This window comes from Gavia stellata, chromosome 12 (assembly GCF_030936135.1).
Source record: "Gavia stellata isolate bGavSte3 chromosome 12, bGavSte3.hap2, whole genome shotgun sequence".
NCBI lineage: Eukaryota > Metazoa > Chordata > Aves > Gaviiformes > Gaviidae > Gavia > Gavia stellata.
This window is the reverse complement of record NC_082605.1, coordinates 4369806-4388815: the sequence shown is the minus strand read 5'-3', so window position 1 is coordinate 4388815 and position 19010 is coordinate 4369806. Positions and strand designations below refer to the sequence as shown.

The 19010-nt window shown below is 37.8% G+C and overlaps 1 protein-coding gene across 1 annotated transcript in view; it reads left to right on the top strand.

Annotated features, from left to right (window-relative positions):
* SLC6A11 (solute carrier family 6 member 11) overlaps positions 1 to 19010 on the top strand; it is a 102139-nt gene that overhangs the window by 66523 nt on the left and 16606 nt on the right. Inside the window, exon 7 of the mRNA XM_009809167.2 lies at positions 16068 to 16171. Coding sequence (XP_009807469.1) covers positions 16068 to 16171 — 104 coding nt within the window. The remainder of the gene's footprint in view (positions 1 to 16067; positions 16172 to 19010) is intronic.

Here is a 19010-nt window from a genome sequence, read left to right as displayed (position 1 = left end):
CAGCTGCCAGTGGCACAATTCCAGCAGCTGGGCCAGAATCCAAAGTTGAGGTGCCCACCCGTGGCACTATGCCAGTGTAGTTGAGAAGGGGAAATATGTTCTTCACCTCTGGGCAAGCCAACACTGCAGACTTCTGCTTAATTTGCCTTTGGGCTTTTATACTTTTGGCAGTGGCTGGAGAAAGGCAATGCTGTGGGTTAGGAAGCTGTGCTCTTATGACTGCTACTCTCTGCTTTCCATGAAGAGTTGATAGAGACAGATAACTTTTTTTCTTACAATCACTTGCTGACTGCAGTCACTGAAAAAAGAAGTTGCACAAGTAGAAACTAAAGCCATAAAAAAGATTGCTGAGACTCGGTGCCATCTTTCCCAACATAGTTGGAGGAAGGCAGTAATGTAATCTGATCTAATCTGAGAAAGTGTGAATCAAATGTTTAGTGCATTGATTGCCCCAAACAGCCTTTAATGCTGGTGCTGCCACTGTAGAAAATGAAAGAACAAACAAACAAACAAAAAATACTTAAAAATGAAGAGCACATTTTGAGAGAGACATGTTTCCATTCTGTCAGCTCTTTCCCTGTATTGACAGTGCCTGTCAATCTCTGCACACCCCACTCTAAGGAAGAAAGTAGAGTTGTTAGATCTCATTGCAGAATGCAACCTGGAAAAAAAATTGTAGTATTGGTACATAAAGCCAAATCACTTTAATTTATCCCTTGACACAAACTCTCCAGTTAAAGACAGTTCTTTTTATCAGGAGTTAATGAGATCTTTGTGTGCACATGCAAAGACAGAATTAAGACCTTGGCTATGTATTACATACTAAGTCTTGATCTCTCAGATCTGCGAATCAACAGTATCTTCAGACTGACTTGACCAGATAGTGCAGTGACCTAAACAGGGAACTTCTCTGTCTTTGCAACAGCGTATACAAGGGTAGAATATGCTTATTTTACCATATTTACTACAGTTGTCCTAATACCTTGCTGTGGAACTGCCTAGTGTATAAACATTGAAAATGGAACAGATCACAGGTATGCCACTGCCATGTTCTCAGTACCGTGAGAGTTCCACTTCTGCCTAAATGAAAAATAGTGTTATTTGAAAATAATCTTTAAGGTGGGATTTTACAGTCTGTCTGTCTTTGAGTTACAGGTTTACATAAACCAAAAGGCTTTTTGTCGGTTAGTATAGCATTCAAAGATGAGAAAATACTTGTTTCAAGAAATGTAGCCTCTATTTTAAGAGTAGTTCCTATGCACTTCAATATGATTATGTCAGTTATTTTTAGTAATATTTAGTATGTGTTCTAGTTATTACTGGGTATGAGTAATACATGGCACTAAGTTACTTCATCAATACTTCTGAAACCTTTGGATCAGCATTCTACAGCAATAACTATTTAAATAACATCATCTAGACAATACACAACATTTTACTTCTCAGTCAAACTTTGCTTCATTCAGGGTTTATGTATCATTTTAGCATTCATCACTGGGTACTTGGACAGTGTCTAAATTGCAGAAATGAATGGAAATCCCCTTGAGGAAAACTTAGTTTAGTATGAGGTTTAGGCTGTTGTCAATAAAAGGAAGAATTCGAGATCAAATAATTCTTGTTCTTCTATAACTGTATTTTCTTCTGTTTCAAACTCTGTTCTTTTTAGATACTTTGTTAAAAGTGTAGTTTCCAAGATAAGTATTGTTAAGAAGATTGCTTAAAAAGAATTCTTGAGAATTGCTATTTTTAAAGAAGTTAGATTAAATAGCATTTAACCTAATGTTATATAAACTAAGTATAGTGTCATCTTCTGAATGAAGTGAATTTTTTGAATAATGATTCATGATTTACCCTTTCTTAAAGTATTCACAATGAGGGCTGAAAACTGTGTTTAATATCTCCAGTGTTCCCCAGGCTTCAAGGACGCTGAGTGAGACTCTTAAGAAAGTAAGAGGAGTAAACAAAAAAGCTATCAGAGAAGGATTTGTTTTGTCAGTGTCATTTCACGGTCAAGCAGCTCTGTAATAGCAATTAAGTATCTTGAAATGATCAACTTGGTGAGAGGTTATAGAACCCTACAACATTTGCCAAAATGTCTCACCCTCCCCCTGAAAACCCTAAAACCCAAACCAACCCCAGAGCCCTACTTTCTGGGAAATGTTATGCAAATGGAATATTTGAAGAAAAAAGACCTTAAAAACATCTCGGTTTGGATTCAGAATACTCCAGAAATTAGTCAGGATGACCTCTCTCATCAATGCCTCAATGTAATTGAGTGTAAATATTTTGAAACACCTCTGACTGTCCATAGGTATTGTAGTGTATGTGGGAGCAACCAAATATCTCATTCTGAGAGCATTTGGTGGTAGTGTCTTAGTCAGTAAAGAGGAACACTAATCAACACCCTCATTTTAGAAATCAGTTAACTGCACTTCCTGCATTTAAAAAAATTGAGCATCTTTATTTATCATTTATAGGAAATTACATTAAGCATGCCTCAATGCCCAAACATGCCCCCAAAAAGACCTGGTGAAGTCTGGTGTCTCTAGGACACTGAAAATACACTCTCTATTGAAAAGAGAAAGAAAGGCAATGGTTATTTTTTGTGCTTTTTCATATCTTGCACAGAATGAAAAAAATTTTACTACTTTTATTTCCAAATGCCTGAATCTTTATATAGTGCAAGTGTATGAGAAGGCAAAATTTTTTATGCTTTTAAGGCATGCTTCAAGAGACCTATACAGCACAACTGGAACATGTGGATGCTCTAGCAGTCAATGACTTTACCTTTCCAGAATGCTGGACGATTTTCAGTAACCAAGAGCTGTCAGTACAAGCAAGGATTCATCACAAAGGAGCGATGCAGACTATCCTGCTGGTCTGAACTCTATGCACGTTTGGTACACAGTTACAAGGAATGAGTCAGTGAAAAAACAGAGGCTGCTCCAAAGAGATACTGGGATTTAATGGTATGTTTGCATCTTATCAATACCTTTTAAAAAGGTTTCCAGCTTGCCAGATTCCCAAATTTAAGCTAACAATCTACTGAAGACAATTTTCATTTCTTACCGCTCAGACACAGAAGAACTGTTCCAGCTACTAAGTGACTTTTTTTTCCCAGAAATTGTGTTCATCATAGGGACATAAATGTTTTTATATGAGTACTATCTCTTGAATATTTCTGTGTATCTTACACTATCAGCCATCTCCTTACCTTATGCTCCAGAACTAAAGTAATGGAAAACTGGTATATATTTCAAGGGAAAATTCTATATTATGAGATAACTCTCTCCTTACATGCATTCTAGGCAACTGTGGTAGCTGTTGGCTGTAAATGAAAACATGCAAGTTTTATCATAAAGATAGTTTAGAGAAATTGCTGGACTCATTACTACCATTGTAGATGGGATTTTTTTCCTTTGGGCAATGTTGGAATGTTAGTATTGACTTTCAGATAAAGATAGGCCTGGCCAAATATTTGTTCTTTTGCTAGATTTTTTTTTTTTTCTTTCTAAATATGGGAAAAGTCCCATGAAAATTATTGCTGGGATTTTGTATATCTGCACAGAAGAAATCAAGCAAGGCGTAAGGCAGGTTGGTGCTATTAAATCGAAGTTAGTTCTTTAACAAGGAACATCAGATAGCCATCTATTATTTCTTTCACACCTTTAAATTTCTTGGATGGTCAGGACAAGATAACTAATAGCTATTGAAAGAGCAGCTTCAAAGGGTTATGCCTTAATAATGCTATTTTATATACCTCCAATTGCTTTTTGTGATGTAACTTTGTGACAGACTAAATCTCTGAATGTGGTAACCTGAAAGGGTGCTTTCATGGCCATAATAGTCTCCTTTTACATCACTTGCAGGCAAAACTGCCCTTAGGCAATGCTGTTTCTGAGTGAAGTTGGGGATGTAAAGACACTGGGGCAACCCAGAGGTTAGAGCATGCTCTTACCTGCGTTGCAACTCCCTTATGGCCCAGGCATTCTTCTGAGCCTCCAGGTATCCAAGGTGTCATTGTGGTGACAACGCCACACAGAAATAACAGGCTTTCAGGTCATCCACTGTGGAAAACTGAAGTCACCTGAGTATTTGATGTCCTGGAATTCAGAGCCCTTTTGAGGTCTGAGGTGCCAGTTAGAAATGGAGATAATATAGAGGTTAGAAATGGAAGTAGACAAACAAGCATCCAAGTTCATTGTACTGCAATTTAATGAAATAACAGATTTACAGCTGGCAGTGGTTACCTTCTGTTGTTTCTGTAATGATGTTAAATTTGGAAACAAAGCTGTGTAGATGTGTGGGGCACATGGGGCGGGCAGCTAGCTGTCCTCAGCAATTAGCCAACTTAAGGAGACAACTGGTAAGAAACTAGTAAAATAATGATGCAAAATGCAATATGTAGCACATTAGATCTTGCCAGGTTGGGATTTCTCTTAACTAGGGTGCTAGTTTGTGTGTTTGAATCCTGCCATCAGAATATGCTGACTGAGAAGTGACTCTGGTCTCTTTCATGTCTCCTGTTGTACCATGCTGAGTGAGGTAACCTTGAGGATGTCAACTGACAAGTCCGTAATCACAATGAATTGCAGGCTCAGAAGTCTGAAATCAGAGTTTGGAAAGCAAAGACACTTTTTAAAAACCCACAAAGCCTTGCATTTGGTTCACTGCCCTTCCCACAACCACACACGCGTACCTGCTATCTGAAATGAGCATTCAAGCCCCTAGTTCTCTCAGCTAGCACTCTGCAGAGAAGAGTGATTTTTGGATAATGTTTATTTCTTTTCTAATGAACAAACACCCTAAGCTATATGAGTGCACTCATGATTATACAAACAGGGAAGAACAGCAATACTTTGTGGCTGCTAATTTTGGAATCATGCCAAGGCAATCAAAATATCTCCTAAGTTTTGGGTTAAGGAGTTCAGGAAAGTAAACCAGTCTCATAACAAACATTATTTCAGTCATGAAAAGCAGTCAGAGTGAGTGAAAGAATTCTTCCTCTAAGTCCCAGAAGGAACTTCAGTATGCTTTACTCCAGCACCTGACTTTCAACATTGGCTGGCAACACAGAAACATACTACTAGTGTGGCTCCTGTATTGAGGAAGGTCCTGTTCCATTTTAACAGGGTGGTACTTGGCTAACAGTTACGCCTTGGAAAATTAGCATTTAAATATGTGTAAAGTAATCTGAGCTGTAGTGTTGGTCTCCAAAGGCAGCAATGAATAAACAAAACTTCAAGTATTTAGGTCCTTCTCCCCCTCAGCTCACCATTCTCATAATGAATATAGTGTATTCATCCCGTCTGTAAGTAACATTAGCAGAAGGTAAGAGAGAGACTGCCTAGCAACCCACAGAAATCCCAAAGAGAGGTGGAAAGGAAGTGGTTTTCATGTAATTATTCACTTCTACAAAAGCTGTTGTCAGGTAGACACTAGAAACATGGCTGTTTTATTATTCGCCTAACCTACTTTTAATCTTTTGAGAATCACTACCATTAAAGAGAGGGGAAAAAAGAGCTTAATTCAGCCATTTTCTGCCTGGCCGTTTAAGTTGTGTTTTCCTGCTCTAATGAAGGCTCTGCTTTCAGAAGCTGTGTTGTTTAAAAACCCCCGGGTAGTAAACTAACTTCAGAAACAAAGTCCTGTATCCAAAACTCAACATTTTTTTTGCTGCTTCTCCACAATACACAGTTCATATTTTGTTTGGGTTTAGTTTCACATTTAATGACATTTCCCATTGAGTTGCGAGGGTAACAAGATAATTATTTTTTTTTTTTTCTTTTTTTTTCCCAAGAAGGCATTTGGGGACAGGGGGCAGGGGCTAAAGAGCTCATTTATTTTAGGTAACACAGTTGGTGCCAGCACGCTTGGATCCAGCAGGTTTTTTTACTTTACTTTTCTGAAGAGAAGGACTCCAGCTTTGCCCTCAACCACGATTCCTTGGAGTTGACTGAGGTTGCATGGAGATAACGGAGGGATGTTTTAGTACTATTCTTGCCATCTGGATAAGCCTAGAGGAGTTGTGTTTCACTTGTAAAACATCATGCTAAACTCTTTTACATGGATGACTATCTGAACAAACAGTTGCCACTTTCAAGTAGCCTGGGGACAGGCATGTTTTCAGTGAACAGTCTTTGATTTATATCCTTATTTTCCTACACCACAGTTCTACCTTACGTTCAATAAATGTGGATTTGATAAATTTAGACGTTGAAAATTTTCTTTTGAGGGAGTATATTTAATTGAATATAAGTATATTGGAAGTGTGTTGAACTACTATTGAACGTATATTTGTTGAGGCAGTGACTTTCAGAATGGTTTATTGTGAAGGTCATCATATAAGTTCTCAGAAGCTTTAACCTGTGCCTTTAGTTGGAGTAATAGTCTACTCAGAAAAGTTACTTTAAAATTACATTGCAACAGTCTGTTTTACTCCCTGGTTGTTCCAAGATTTCAGTATCAAGCAGGAAGCTGTATTTTCCTAGTCAGCAAAAAGCTTTTCATTGTGACCCCTGGGATTAACTAGTTTAATTTTGTGAAATATGTTTTTGTCTGATTTCTAAATAAATGTGTCTTTTTTTAATTAACTCTGTTGAAAAGATTTGGTAGATTTTTTTTTAATTATACCAAGATTAGAAAATCAGTCTTATTTGCTATTTTATAGTCAAACATGAGAAACTATGCAGTTACAAGAACTGTGTTAATTATGTGGGGAAAATTAAAAATACAAAATTTATTTTTCCCTGTTTGATTTTCTCTGCAAGATTCATAGGAATAAAATACATTATCAATGTTCTGCTAGTCAGGAAAAAAGCAGAATGCGTGGTAGGAATGGATTTATTCACTTTTAATGTCTCCATCTTCTAAGTGTTTGGGTTGTTTTTGAGAACAGAAGAGGACTTTGAACTGAAATATGTATTTTGTGCAGTTGCATAGCACAGACGTTCAGCTGATTTTTTGTGTTAGCTGCTATTGAAGAAAAAAAATTCAATTGATTATGAGTGACTAGAGAATAAATGAAAACTGGTTAATTTTCTTTTTCATGCCGTTGAACAGATATTTCAGTTGATAGCAGTGAATTGTCCAGAGTATAACCTTTTGCACTTTTTGCAATGGGATCTAAAACCACTGCACGTTCCTGCTCAGTGTGGCCTCCGGGGCAGATGTAGGTGCTTCGGCCTCTTCTCCACCCATTTGACAAAGCATTCTGCATTGAAACTGAAAATATCCAAAATGAATCTCTGTCTTTTCTGGTGGGGTGTCATGTGAATGTATAACATTCTTCATCTTGGTTAGCATACGAGGAACATAGGAAGTGTCAAAAAACTCCCCCAAAACTCCCCCACATATACCTGTTGCTTTTCTTCCAATGTATATATATCCAGCCTTCATACAGCAATCTACTTATCATCCTGGTGCTCTCTCCTGCTATTATCAACTATGCTACACCATGCCAAACATAATAGTTTGTGATGTAGTTGAAAGTTCTTCATAATGAGAAAGCTGGAAAAAATTACTTGAATTGGAATAAGATCAGAGGTAAAATGCTCAGTTCCCCACTACTGCCTATTTTATAAGTTTTTCTTAGAAGATACATTCATATATACAGAAAAATGTAAATTGTAGCAGAGGAATGTAATAAACAGCAATTTAAGAAATGTTCTCAGAATTATTTTTATAGTTGTACATTACCCTACACTGTGTTGGCACACTTCAATCAGTAGAATAATTCTTAGTTTCCTAGTGACTTCAGAAGTTAATTCTAGTGATAATATTGTCATTTACTTAAGAGGCATGGGATCTACGACTGGAAAAAATAGTCTTGTAGATAGAAAATAGTAAAGCTCACTGCCTAGGAAACTTCAGGCTATGTGATACTTTCCTGTGGCAGTAGAGAGTATGTGCTCTCTATTTTCTTAATATCAAAATATTGTTTTGAGTAGCAGCGTCCAGTGGCCCTGGAGTCCTGCTGTTTGCCACACCAGAGCAGTTACGGTCAGGAGCCTCTGCATGTGCAGGATTTGTGCATTAGCAAGTATGTCTGCAGGAAAAACACACCATTATGTATCAATATGGTTTGTTTAGTTTAATATAGCTGAATTATTCATGTTTGTTTCGTATGTACAATCACAGCTCTTTTTATTGGTGTCAATGTAAAATGAAGGCCTATTAATCGTGAGAGGAAAGAAAGGTTCCAGTCTGACCTTGAAACAAGGTCAGAATATCTCAGTAGCATCTGTCCATCCATCTGATTGTCCTCTGAATTGTATGTGTAGGCTCATAGCACGAGCACCTGCTGTTCTTCTGTAGGGTTACAGCAGAAAGGTCAGCTTGGTATTCAATTTCAGCTCCTATTCAGCCAGATATGTTAGCTAGTAACTGAAAGCAGTCTTTAACGATGAACTGATAGAAAAGATGCAGACTATCTGAGATGAAAGGACAGGGTGAAATAGGGACTTTTTCCCAAAGTCATTAGAAAATGCATTTTTTTCATCATATTTTGCCTAGCATATATTTTGGGGTTTTCTACAGTTTTATGTCAGAAATTATTAGACCTGTTCTGACCTGTTGTAGCAGTGCTTGAAGCTGTAGTTGGCATTGCCGAAGGCAATCCCTTAAACACTTATCTAATTCAGGTGGCAGGAGTAGAGGAAGGAGGCCTATGTTAGGGCCCCGGCTGGCAGATTCTTTTGAAATGCTTTGATTCTCCAAAAGCTTCTATAAGCACTCATAATTAAACATGTTGTTAATTCCCTCATGTCTGATGGGGGTACTCTTTAAGTGCAGGTGCTACTGCAAGATTAAGACCTAACATTTTTATAGTTTCTTACAGTCCTGTCACATCTAAACCTATATGATAATGAAAGAATGTACAGTACTTTTTCCTGAAAGATGAAGCTAAGATCTTTATCCTGGCTACCCTGTGTGAGTTCCATAACTGGTTTTCAATCTGTGTTTGCTGTCCATCTTCTCATCTTTTTTCTACACTGCATATGGATTTTTTTTTTTTTTTTTTTCCCCTGGTCCTGGTTTAGTCCTCTTGTTGTGGCCTCCTCCATTCATTGAATTTCACTACCTTTTACAGTACTTGAAATACCCAGATAGCTTGACTGACTCCCAGGTGGCTTGGCTGTAAACCATACTTTGCGACCATAGACCCGCAAACGTGTGCTTTAGAAGCCAACTTGAAAATGCTAAACCTTGCAGTCTGATACAGGTAGAGACGTTCTGTAGCTGACATGAATTTTTGACGTTTTCTGTACACTCCCCACATATCGTGAGAGACACTGGCATGTGAACATTAAAACCTCTCATGATATGTGGACTTAAACTCTAGTAATGCTCCTATTTAAGTCTATTTGGCAACAGGTTGTTTTATTCAGGCATTCTTACTGTTATAAAAATCTGCAACTATTCTATGCCTTTACCTTGAAATTTCATTTATTATATCCTGACAGCAAAGGCTTTCTTTTTAAAATTCTTATTTGAAACCAAAGGCAAACTGCTTTTTAAAATACAAATACTGCTGGGATTCATCAGAAAGTAATGAATAATTTAAATTAAAAGAAAACTCTAAAGTGATTGCTCATTCTCTGATAACAAAATGGGAAATAAATGACTATCAACATTTGGAACATCATGTTTTAAAGAGTGAGTGCAGCATTTAACTGGCCTGTGAGATGTCCCATATTCTCCAACAGAGTGCTTCATTATGGAATTGTCATTAACCATTCTGTAGTTAAGGATGCTTTGAGATTTGCAGCTGAAGTGGGTGTTTAATCTCACTGTTAAGAATGAAAAAAAAAGCGCATATTTATGAAACTACACCACTGGGATGCATATTTCAGCCAGTACTCAGGCACCAATGTGAAATTAATTCCCTTGATTTTGATTGAAATACTCAAGGAAGCAAACTTAAGTGTGTGGGTACAAATATTAGCAGCCCTTAGATGTTTATCATTTCTAACAGATCTGTTAACTGTAGACTATGGGAAAGGTCATGGAAAGACAGATAAACAATATATACAGTTTGTTTAATGGAAGAATCCTCATAGCGCTTGATTGTTCTTCTAGTTATGTGTGGAGAAACATAATGTTGCAGTTCTTTTAGATCAGCCATTACATTCAAAACTCTCTAAACTGTCTCCTGAACCGAAGTATCACAATGATTTGGTACCATTAAGAAATCTGTGAAATATAATTTAGAAGATTCCAAAAAAGAGAAAGGGTGACATGTGTGTTTCTTTATGTACACAAATCTCTCTGAAACCATTAACGCACAGGCACCTAAAGCCTATGTGTAAGTCCAGATTAGTATCAAAAACCCATGGCTACTGCCTCAACACCCTTGTTGATTCTGTGTGTTCGGAGAGTAGTACCATTGGGAGGGAATCACGACATCTCTCCTGCAACAGGTCAGATACAGCTCTTAGGTCTGAGCCAGCTGTAATGACATTGACAATACTTTTTTCTTGTTTGGTATAAAGCTGGAAGCCTTACTCTATAGCAGCTTTATTCATTCCTGCTACTTTTCTTTGTGTGTAATTAGGCAAATACTTCATTGTCTAGATACTGCCTGCTCTTTAGAGCTTTTCTGTTTTTTCTGGTGTAAATTCCATCATATCTTTCAGGCCCATATATGGTCTTTCCTACTTAATGCCACACTGACAATAGCACAAGTGTTACACGGTTATTCTGATCTGTTGATTTAAAGTAGAGAAAAAAAATCACCTTGCAATCACAGTAGATCTGTGAATCAATAGTTAGAAGGCTGCTCTTACCATGTGCAGGGTGCTTGTGAGGTTGTACAGGTACACACACAACTGAGTGTAGAGACAGACATTTGAACGAGGAGTAAGTATAGGAAGTGGTTGAGGCGATTTAGTGCTGCATTGGGCCTTTTCTAAAAAATCATATTCTCTTTTGTTTCCTTTTCTCAATTTGCCATTATCTGAGCAACAGACTGAAAAATTAAACCATAAACTGGTGTTTATCTCAGGAGCCTGTCTACCTAGCCCACAAACTTGATCCGCAGAAGCAATGTAGGCTGACCAGGTCCTGTCTTCCTTCAGGGCCCAGGCACTGAGGTGTGAGATGCCTGGCTGTGGATGTGAATGTATAACCTGCCACTAACACCGTTTCTGAGTATCACGTTTTTAACAAACCCCTCCCACTTCTGCTCAAAATGTCCCCAACATGCATTTTAGGCATCCTGCATTTTTCCTCTAGACTAATATGCAGAGACGTGCACAACGAAACAGAATAGTGAAATGTCATTAATAGTTTCCTAGCTGAGGTGTAAAATGAAGCTTTCCAGGTGACAACATAATATATTTTTTTTTAAAACTACATATCTTTTAGGAGGATCAGAATGAATGATGTTTCCTGCAGTCACAGGAGGATTCCATAATAGCTGCGTAGTAGTGTATAGAAAATATACACAGAGAGTACGGAAAGTAAAGGGAAGGTACAAAGTTAGAAAAAACCTGGAATCTAACGATAGTCCTTCAGGTGATCAATGATCATTTTTATTCCATGCATTATGGAAATAATCAATGTCAACACATAACAGGTTTTCCTCAAGGTCTCTGCTTTATTCAAGTACAGCATCAACTAAGCTCATTTCAGGACAGTTTTGCAATATTTTGGTTTATCCTTTTCACTCATTGCTTGGCCCTGTAAATATACTGCATATCATTCAGACCTTAATCATTACAAAAAATGGCTCAGCCTTTCAAAGTGACTTATTGCTGCACTGTCCACATGCTTCATAAACCTCAGTTATTTTGTTTTCAATGTATGGCATGACCCCATCTTACTAGTGTAAAGAGATATATAGTGAGACTAAAATGAGAGGCCATCAGTCATTTTGGGATTTTCAAGTTGAAGTTGGTAGGCCTGGCTTTCTATAGTGTGGTTTTTTTTCATTTGTTCCAGACATGGCTTTCATTCACCTTGGTTGCAACAGTGAATGCTCAGTAATTTTGTACTTCACTTTGGACATCCATTAAATGAGGACTACCCAGTTAATGAACATTTGAGAAAGGGTTGGTTTAAGTGATTTATGGACATAACGTCACATAGAAACTTTATAGCAGAGACATGAAAAGAATCTAATTCTCCAGAGCAGTATTCTGTTGTCTTCACTACAGCACATCTCCCTTCTTCCTTCTTTATCCTTCCTCATTCATAACATGCGCTACGATCATGGCAACAAAAGAGGCAAGGGATCCTCCAGACAACAGGATCCTCTGTTTGACTAACTTGATTCATCTCCCTGGGCAGAGAGATGAATAGTCATGTAAATGAAGATTGTGTCCCAGACCTACACACAAGAAGGCCAAATGAAGATTACCCAGGCAGACTTAGTATCTGGGTATTGCTAGCTTTTGAGAGCTGGACTTTGCAAAACAGCGCTTTCCATTTTTAGTAAAAAGTGTTCTTGTTTATTCTGTTCCGTGGAATTGGGTTCGTACCAACATAAGTTAGTTATCAGCAGGACACAGCAGAGGCCACTGCTTGTGAGCTAATGGTGTGAATCAGGAAAGCTGTAAAGTGAAGTGTGGGAAAGCCTCAAAACAGGGATCAGGGCGCAGCCAGCTCTGCTGCTCCCCTTCCCACTCAGAAAAGGGAAAGGGGAAAGACTCACAATGTCTCATTGTCGTGCCTCATTTCTACTTGGAGAAAGCAGGCTGTGCCATAGAGTTGAGGCTTTTTTACTTTACCGTCTCCCTTTGGGAATAGAGCTTCATCGCATGGGCTCATTGAACAGCCCCTTCTTCCTAGCCTGCAAGAATTATTTCTGTACAGGAGTCAGAGCAAGAGCTGTGCTTCTGTATTCTGAGCTGGTGTTTGCATTCTTCTAGTCTGCCAGTACTGTCGCTAACGTAGCACTGGGCCTAGCATGTCTAGAAAATGGCTGTAACATGGGTGCAAAATGTAAACACAATAGATATAAAGGTTCTGTCCTTTGGCATATGTTTTTTTTAAATATTAGGGTATAATAAACAAAGGTTTTGTGCTTTAATTTTAATCTTGTTTCAGCATGGAAACATTTTAAATATGAGGTGGAAAAAAAGTAAGAAGAAACATTTAGTTCCATTCTTCTAAAGTAGGAGCTAATAGAAGACTATAAAATATTTTCAATCCCCAAGTTTATGAATTGACTTAATTATCACTAACCAAAGGATTTTCAAGGTACAAAATTTATAAAGCATGAACAGGATGTTCTCTGGTACAGGTCCTTTCCTCTGGAATTTACTCATGCCAGAAATGTATCAAGCCCTGTCTCATTTCAGAAAAAACATACTCCGTTTGTCCCAGCCTTTCACTAGCTGCTGGCTCCAGAACCCTCGGTTTGCAGTTTACTGGCAGTGCTTTCTTTGTCTCTGCCCTTCAGAATTTCATTGTTCCACAGAATTGTGCTACATTCATTCCATGTACTTGGAAAATGTTACAACTTCTAGTCTAAGCCAGACATTGCAAATTCAGCTTTCTCAGAAATAATGTATAATGCTTTTGTTGCCGTAAGCCAGATGGATGACACCTGGATTTGTGAGTGGTATCTACAAGAGCCCATTTGTACCCACTAGAAGTTTTAATGAGAACAACTTGCCCTGAGGTACAGTTTATGAATGACTAAGACTGGGTGTAACTTAGATTTAATAAACAATTTGTGTACCTCAACAAATTCTCCAACCATGAATGAGTACTGCAATCTGATGCTATATGTCAAGTGATCACTAGCTGTTAGGGCAAGAATATGAAGAACTGATCTGTAATATCAACTGCATGGCTTTAAAATATTGACATGTCTAGGCTTATGACAAAAATAGAAGAGAGTTAGTCCATCGCTTATGTTTTTTCAGCTACCAAAAATCTACCTGTGGTTTCTAAATTCATTTCCCTATTTGCCACTTCCTTCATCAGTTGTAGATGGTTTTGCCATTTCAGAAACCTGAAATTGAAATATTAATGGACACCACAGATTCCAACATTGCTTGTTCTCTGAGTATACAACCCAAAACAAGCTACACTGATTCTAATATTCCATTCAGTAAATAAAGTTACTTCCTCCTTCCTGTTTAAACATTAGCTGTAAGATCCGATGGAATTTCTAGATTGATGTCATATAGTGCAACAAAGGGCTCTTCAATCTGATTCAACTTTTATAGACTATGTGAACATTTGCTTACAGAATATGTTTCTCATAAAGTATTTGCCACTTTTTAGGTTGAAGCACTGCCAGACGTCATGGTCTTTAGAGGAGACTTGTTTTCTTTGAAGGAAATAATACCACTTGTGGCCAGAATTTTATCTGTTTTTCTAACTAGGTACGCAGGACCTCCAGAGGGATGTGCTCTCTGCCTCTCTTCTTAAGCAGCTCTGGCGTTTCTCACTTCAGAGTGCAATTCTTCTTTGCCCCCGTTTCCACTAGGACTTGCTGTCCAAAGAAAAATCAGACTTCTGTGGAGCTGGCGTATGCCAACAGGAAAGGCTATTGCTCATCTAAGTGCTATACAATGCGCTGCAACAATACATTGTGCAAAAACTGAAATGGAAGGAAACAGCAGATTCTACATGTGCTGCTCCAGTTTCCTAGCTTTTATTTATGCTTAAGACGACCGTGCATTTTCAGTTGACCTATGCTACTTACAGCTTTTTGGGAGCTTCCAATCTTGTTAAAGAGCCTGTCTGTCAAAAGGCTTTCTCTGTGCAGTTTTTTCCTTACCACGTGGTGAAACTTTGAGATGTAACCAGCTGTATCTTATTCAGTATGACAGCAATGAAACCATTTAAGCCACTGATGCAAATCAAATGTGATCTTAATGTTATTCCTAAACAGAAACACTCTCAACAACTCCAGAGACCAAGGTCTCACTTGTTCACATGTAAAACAAATCCATCCCCTTCATATATATATGAGTATTTGATTACTACTATTGGTATTACTATTATTAGTCATTAAATCATTACCTGCATTGCCTCTTTCCTGTCTCAAACTTAGAGTAGCTAGTGGCTACACAGCTATTGCCTCTGGTTATCAGTCAGTGTTTTGTTACTTCTTTGAAAAGCGCTTTGGTTGCTCTGCTTTAAAAAAAATACTTTCAGAGCTCATTTATCCCAGGAAACCAGGAATCAGAATTTATTGGATTGGAAATATTAGTGCAGCTGTGTAGATGTGGGTTCTTCACATCACTCTCATGGCAAAAACAGGAGTTAAAAGAGTATATTCACCTCCAGTAATAACACACCCAGGCTCTAGTTGAATGAACTGAACTGTTTTGTTGGAGTATTTTTAAAGTAAAAAAAATTGCATGTTATATTAATGTTCTGAGATTGCTGTGAGGAGAATAATCTCACTGTGTCAGCTCATACTTCCTTTTTTTTTTTCTTTTCTCTGATTTAGAATTTAGTATTTGCATCCCTTTAGGATATAAACGTTACCATAATGATATTATAAAGCTACTTACTTGTTAAGCTCTACAGAACTTTTATTTGTTAATTGTTCAGTGACCAGAACAACCATGTCCTCGTGCCTAATTGGGGCCATTAAGTATTGCTAAAAAAAGGCCTTTCCCTGGGTAAGTTGTCTCTTCTCTTTCCCCAGCTTAATTTGCATATTATCTATGAATGGCATATTTTGTCTTTAGAGTATTTTTTCACACTAAATTTTTAAATTTAAATAAATAATTATCGAATGAGAATGAGATAAATGCAGACGATTCTATATACGTTGGAATTACTGACACCTTATCGTGTCAATAAAATCATTAAAGAATTTATACTGGGTGAGGTTCTTCTCCAGAAATTCTGTCTCTCTTCTACTTAGATTAGGTTGTACCGGTAAAGACCAGCTGAGTTACTCCTTCTTTACACCACTGGGAAGGAGAGGGGAATTTAACTCACAGCATATTATTTTTTAAGGTTGTGACTTATAAAAGGTTTGCCAGGCACTATTACCCTGTACAGCTGCCTCTGCAAATTTGCAGTCAATACATGCATAAAGGTGATTCCTTCTTGACCTTTTTTAACCACTCCATTTTTTTTTTTGTCCTCAGGTGTGGGTGGATGCCGGTACACAGATATTTTTCTCTTACGCGATCTGCTTGGGGTGCTTGACAGCCCTGGGAAGTTACAACAACTATAATAATAACTGCTACAGGTAATACCTTCCACACTTTTTTTTACATTAATTTCAGTGATGGAAGTATCCACATACTTAGCTTCACTCAGAAGTACTTCTCTTTTCCTTCAGCTATTTGCGTAAGTAATCATAAGCACATGCACATGTTTTTGTAGGACAGAGATCTATAATGTTTCTTATAATTATTTCAGAGGAACTCTTTTGCAAAATTGGGTGTTTTCATCCCTTTTGATCATATCTGACCCTTGCACAGCCACAAGCCATTCAGTACACACAGGTATACACAATTGCATGTACAATATACAGAATTTCATACATGTATAATTGCAATATTTGATTGTATAACTTACATATGCTTTAAAAAAAATCATACCAAAAATTGTTATTAAAACTCAACTGAGTTTGGTCCATGCTCTGAATGTCACAGGAGTTTACTGTCTGCTAGCTAGAGCACACTAGAAATGGATAGCATTTTATTGCTTATCTTTATAGAAATCAATAAGGAAATTGCTAACAACTTCAGTAGGTTTTAATCTTTCCTGAATCAATGTCAAAAGGATATGACTCACACAAAATCCTCGTTCCATTTTACTGGCATGGGCAAGAATATGAGCGCTACTTTTTTCTTCTGGCATCGGTACTTATTGAATTAGTTTTCCTGCTATTCAACAGCCTTTAATACAAGACAGTAAATGACAGTTTGCTTGCACTGATGCCATTATGATCTCCAGACAGAAAATTAAAATTTCATTTTTCTGTAAAGGAAACAATACAGTCCAAAAGCCCAAACACACCACCCCCAAAACCCAAAAGGTGTAAGTTTTTAAATTCTAAATTACAGATTTACATGGAGAATTCAGGAGACAGTTTTAGGAAATGCCGCCTTGTTTCAGTGTCTCAGCAACAATTTGCTTTTCTGTCAGAGAAACACCAAACAGTGGGGGAACTGGGATACTGGAAACCACAGAGACATGAATGTATCCACCAGCTGAATGTCTGCAAAGCTATCCAGCAGCAGTTAAGGGTACTGTGCCATCTAAACATGTAAAGTAACTTAGCAGCAATGTAAGTTCCTCTTTGCTTGGCTATGACAGCCAAAATTCCAAATGTTTTGCTGCATAAAGTAGTGCGAGTTCCCTACAATCTTCAGTGCTGATTGACATTATTTTCGGGATAATGATAAAGATGCCCCAACAGAGGGTAATGAATGCCCCTACAGAACAGTGGGTAATGAACATTTTCCCTAATTAGCATAAGCGATGCTTTAACACAGGTGCTACTCCTTTTCTCTTTTATTTATTTTTATTTCTTTCCAGTTGCATCCCATCTAGAAACTATTCTGTCACAGCCTCAAGGACTGCAGTAATCTTTTTACTATGGTTTTTTAACTCATTACAAAAATCAGGAGTTTTGATGTGTAATCAGAGAGCTTATGTAATTTTCCTTCTTTTCCTCTGACCCTAGCAGCATAGCTTGCAGAAAATGTCAGCAGCTCTTTTTTAAAGCACCTGAGCAAGATGATGCAACAGAATACTTTTTATGGAATCTGAGCTTCACAATTCCTCTAACAAGGTGTTTTCACATATTTCCTGAATAGGACAGATTTTATTGTGTCCCGAAGTATGATTCTTAGGAGATCTGAGGAGAGGAGTAGGACAGAAGTTAACTGCAGTAAGCAGCTTGAGTTAAACAGGGCTGTTAACAGAGCAAGACGTACAAAGCAGCTATGCAGTGGACAGCAGAATTAAATTTGTATTCTAACTAGTACTTAAAAATATTAAAATCAAGCTATGCATTTGCCTCTTGCAATACCTGCAGTGTATTGTCTAATTGTAACATCTACTTCCACTCCTTTTGTACTCTGTTTTACTAAATTTTTTTCTCTAAGGGAAAGTTGCAGTGCAAAAAAAAGACATGAGGCATTTTAGTGGGAAATGGGAAAATCTAAACTGCATGTGGGTTTTTCTTATTAGCAGCCTGATCTAATTCATTAACGTTGTGAATGAATTGCAAGCAAGTCACTTCACATCTTTGAATAGGAAATGATTTTTTATTGTCCTTACTTATCTTTCGTTGTAATACATTAATACAGATCCTCCCTGGATTTACAACAGTTTATATCAAAAGTGACTCTTATGAAAAGATGAAAGTAATGGCAGTGCCATCAGCAGGCAATGTTTTCCCCATATAACTACAAGAAAGGTGTACCAATGTTTCCTCTAATTTTTAGCAAGCTAAGAATTTCTAATCCGCTCAGACCTTCTCAAGGGATGGATTCACTTCAGACAACCTCAGTAGACAGAAGAGGAAAATGTTCTTGTTCCTGCTACACGTGCTGTGTATTTGCAGAACTGACCCAGCTCCCCGCTGGACGCTGTGCAGTTCCCCCCCAGGGGAAACGCCATTTGGTTTCACAGGACCACTCCTTTGCGCTGGAGGCTGCACCTCAGCAGGACCATTTTTATGTATGAGCCCCATGTACAAATCCGGGGTTAGCTGCCATGTTGCCACTGTGGTGCAGAAGAGAAATGAGTGATTTTACACACTGTCAACAAACGGACAAAACTTTTAAGAAATGAAGATGTGTCCTTTATCAAACTTCTAGTCTAAGAGGTAAAGAGGAATGGGAATTGGTCTTGAGGGGATCCATAAAGGCAAGAAAGTAACTGGAGGGATCCAAAAGGCTCTGTGGGCTCTTCTCTCTAATCAGAGAAGCTCCTTAAGGAAGGCAGAATCAATTTTCAGCAGTATCCTGCCTGTCAGGCAGGGAGAGGATAAGGAATGCATGTCTTGAATTATTCAGGTGATTGGCAAGACACTAATTTGGAAGACTGTGAAGTTTTCATAAAAACTTGAA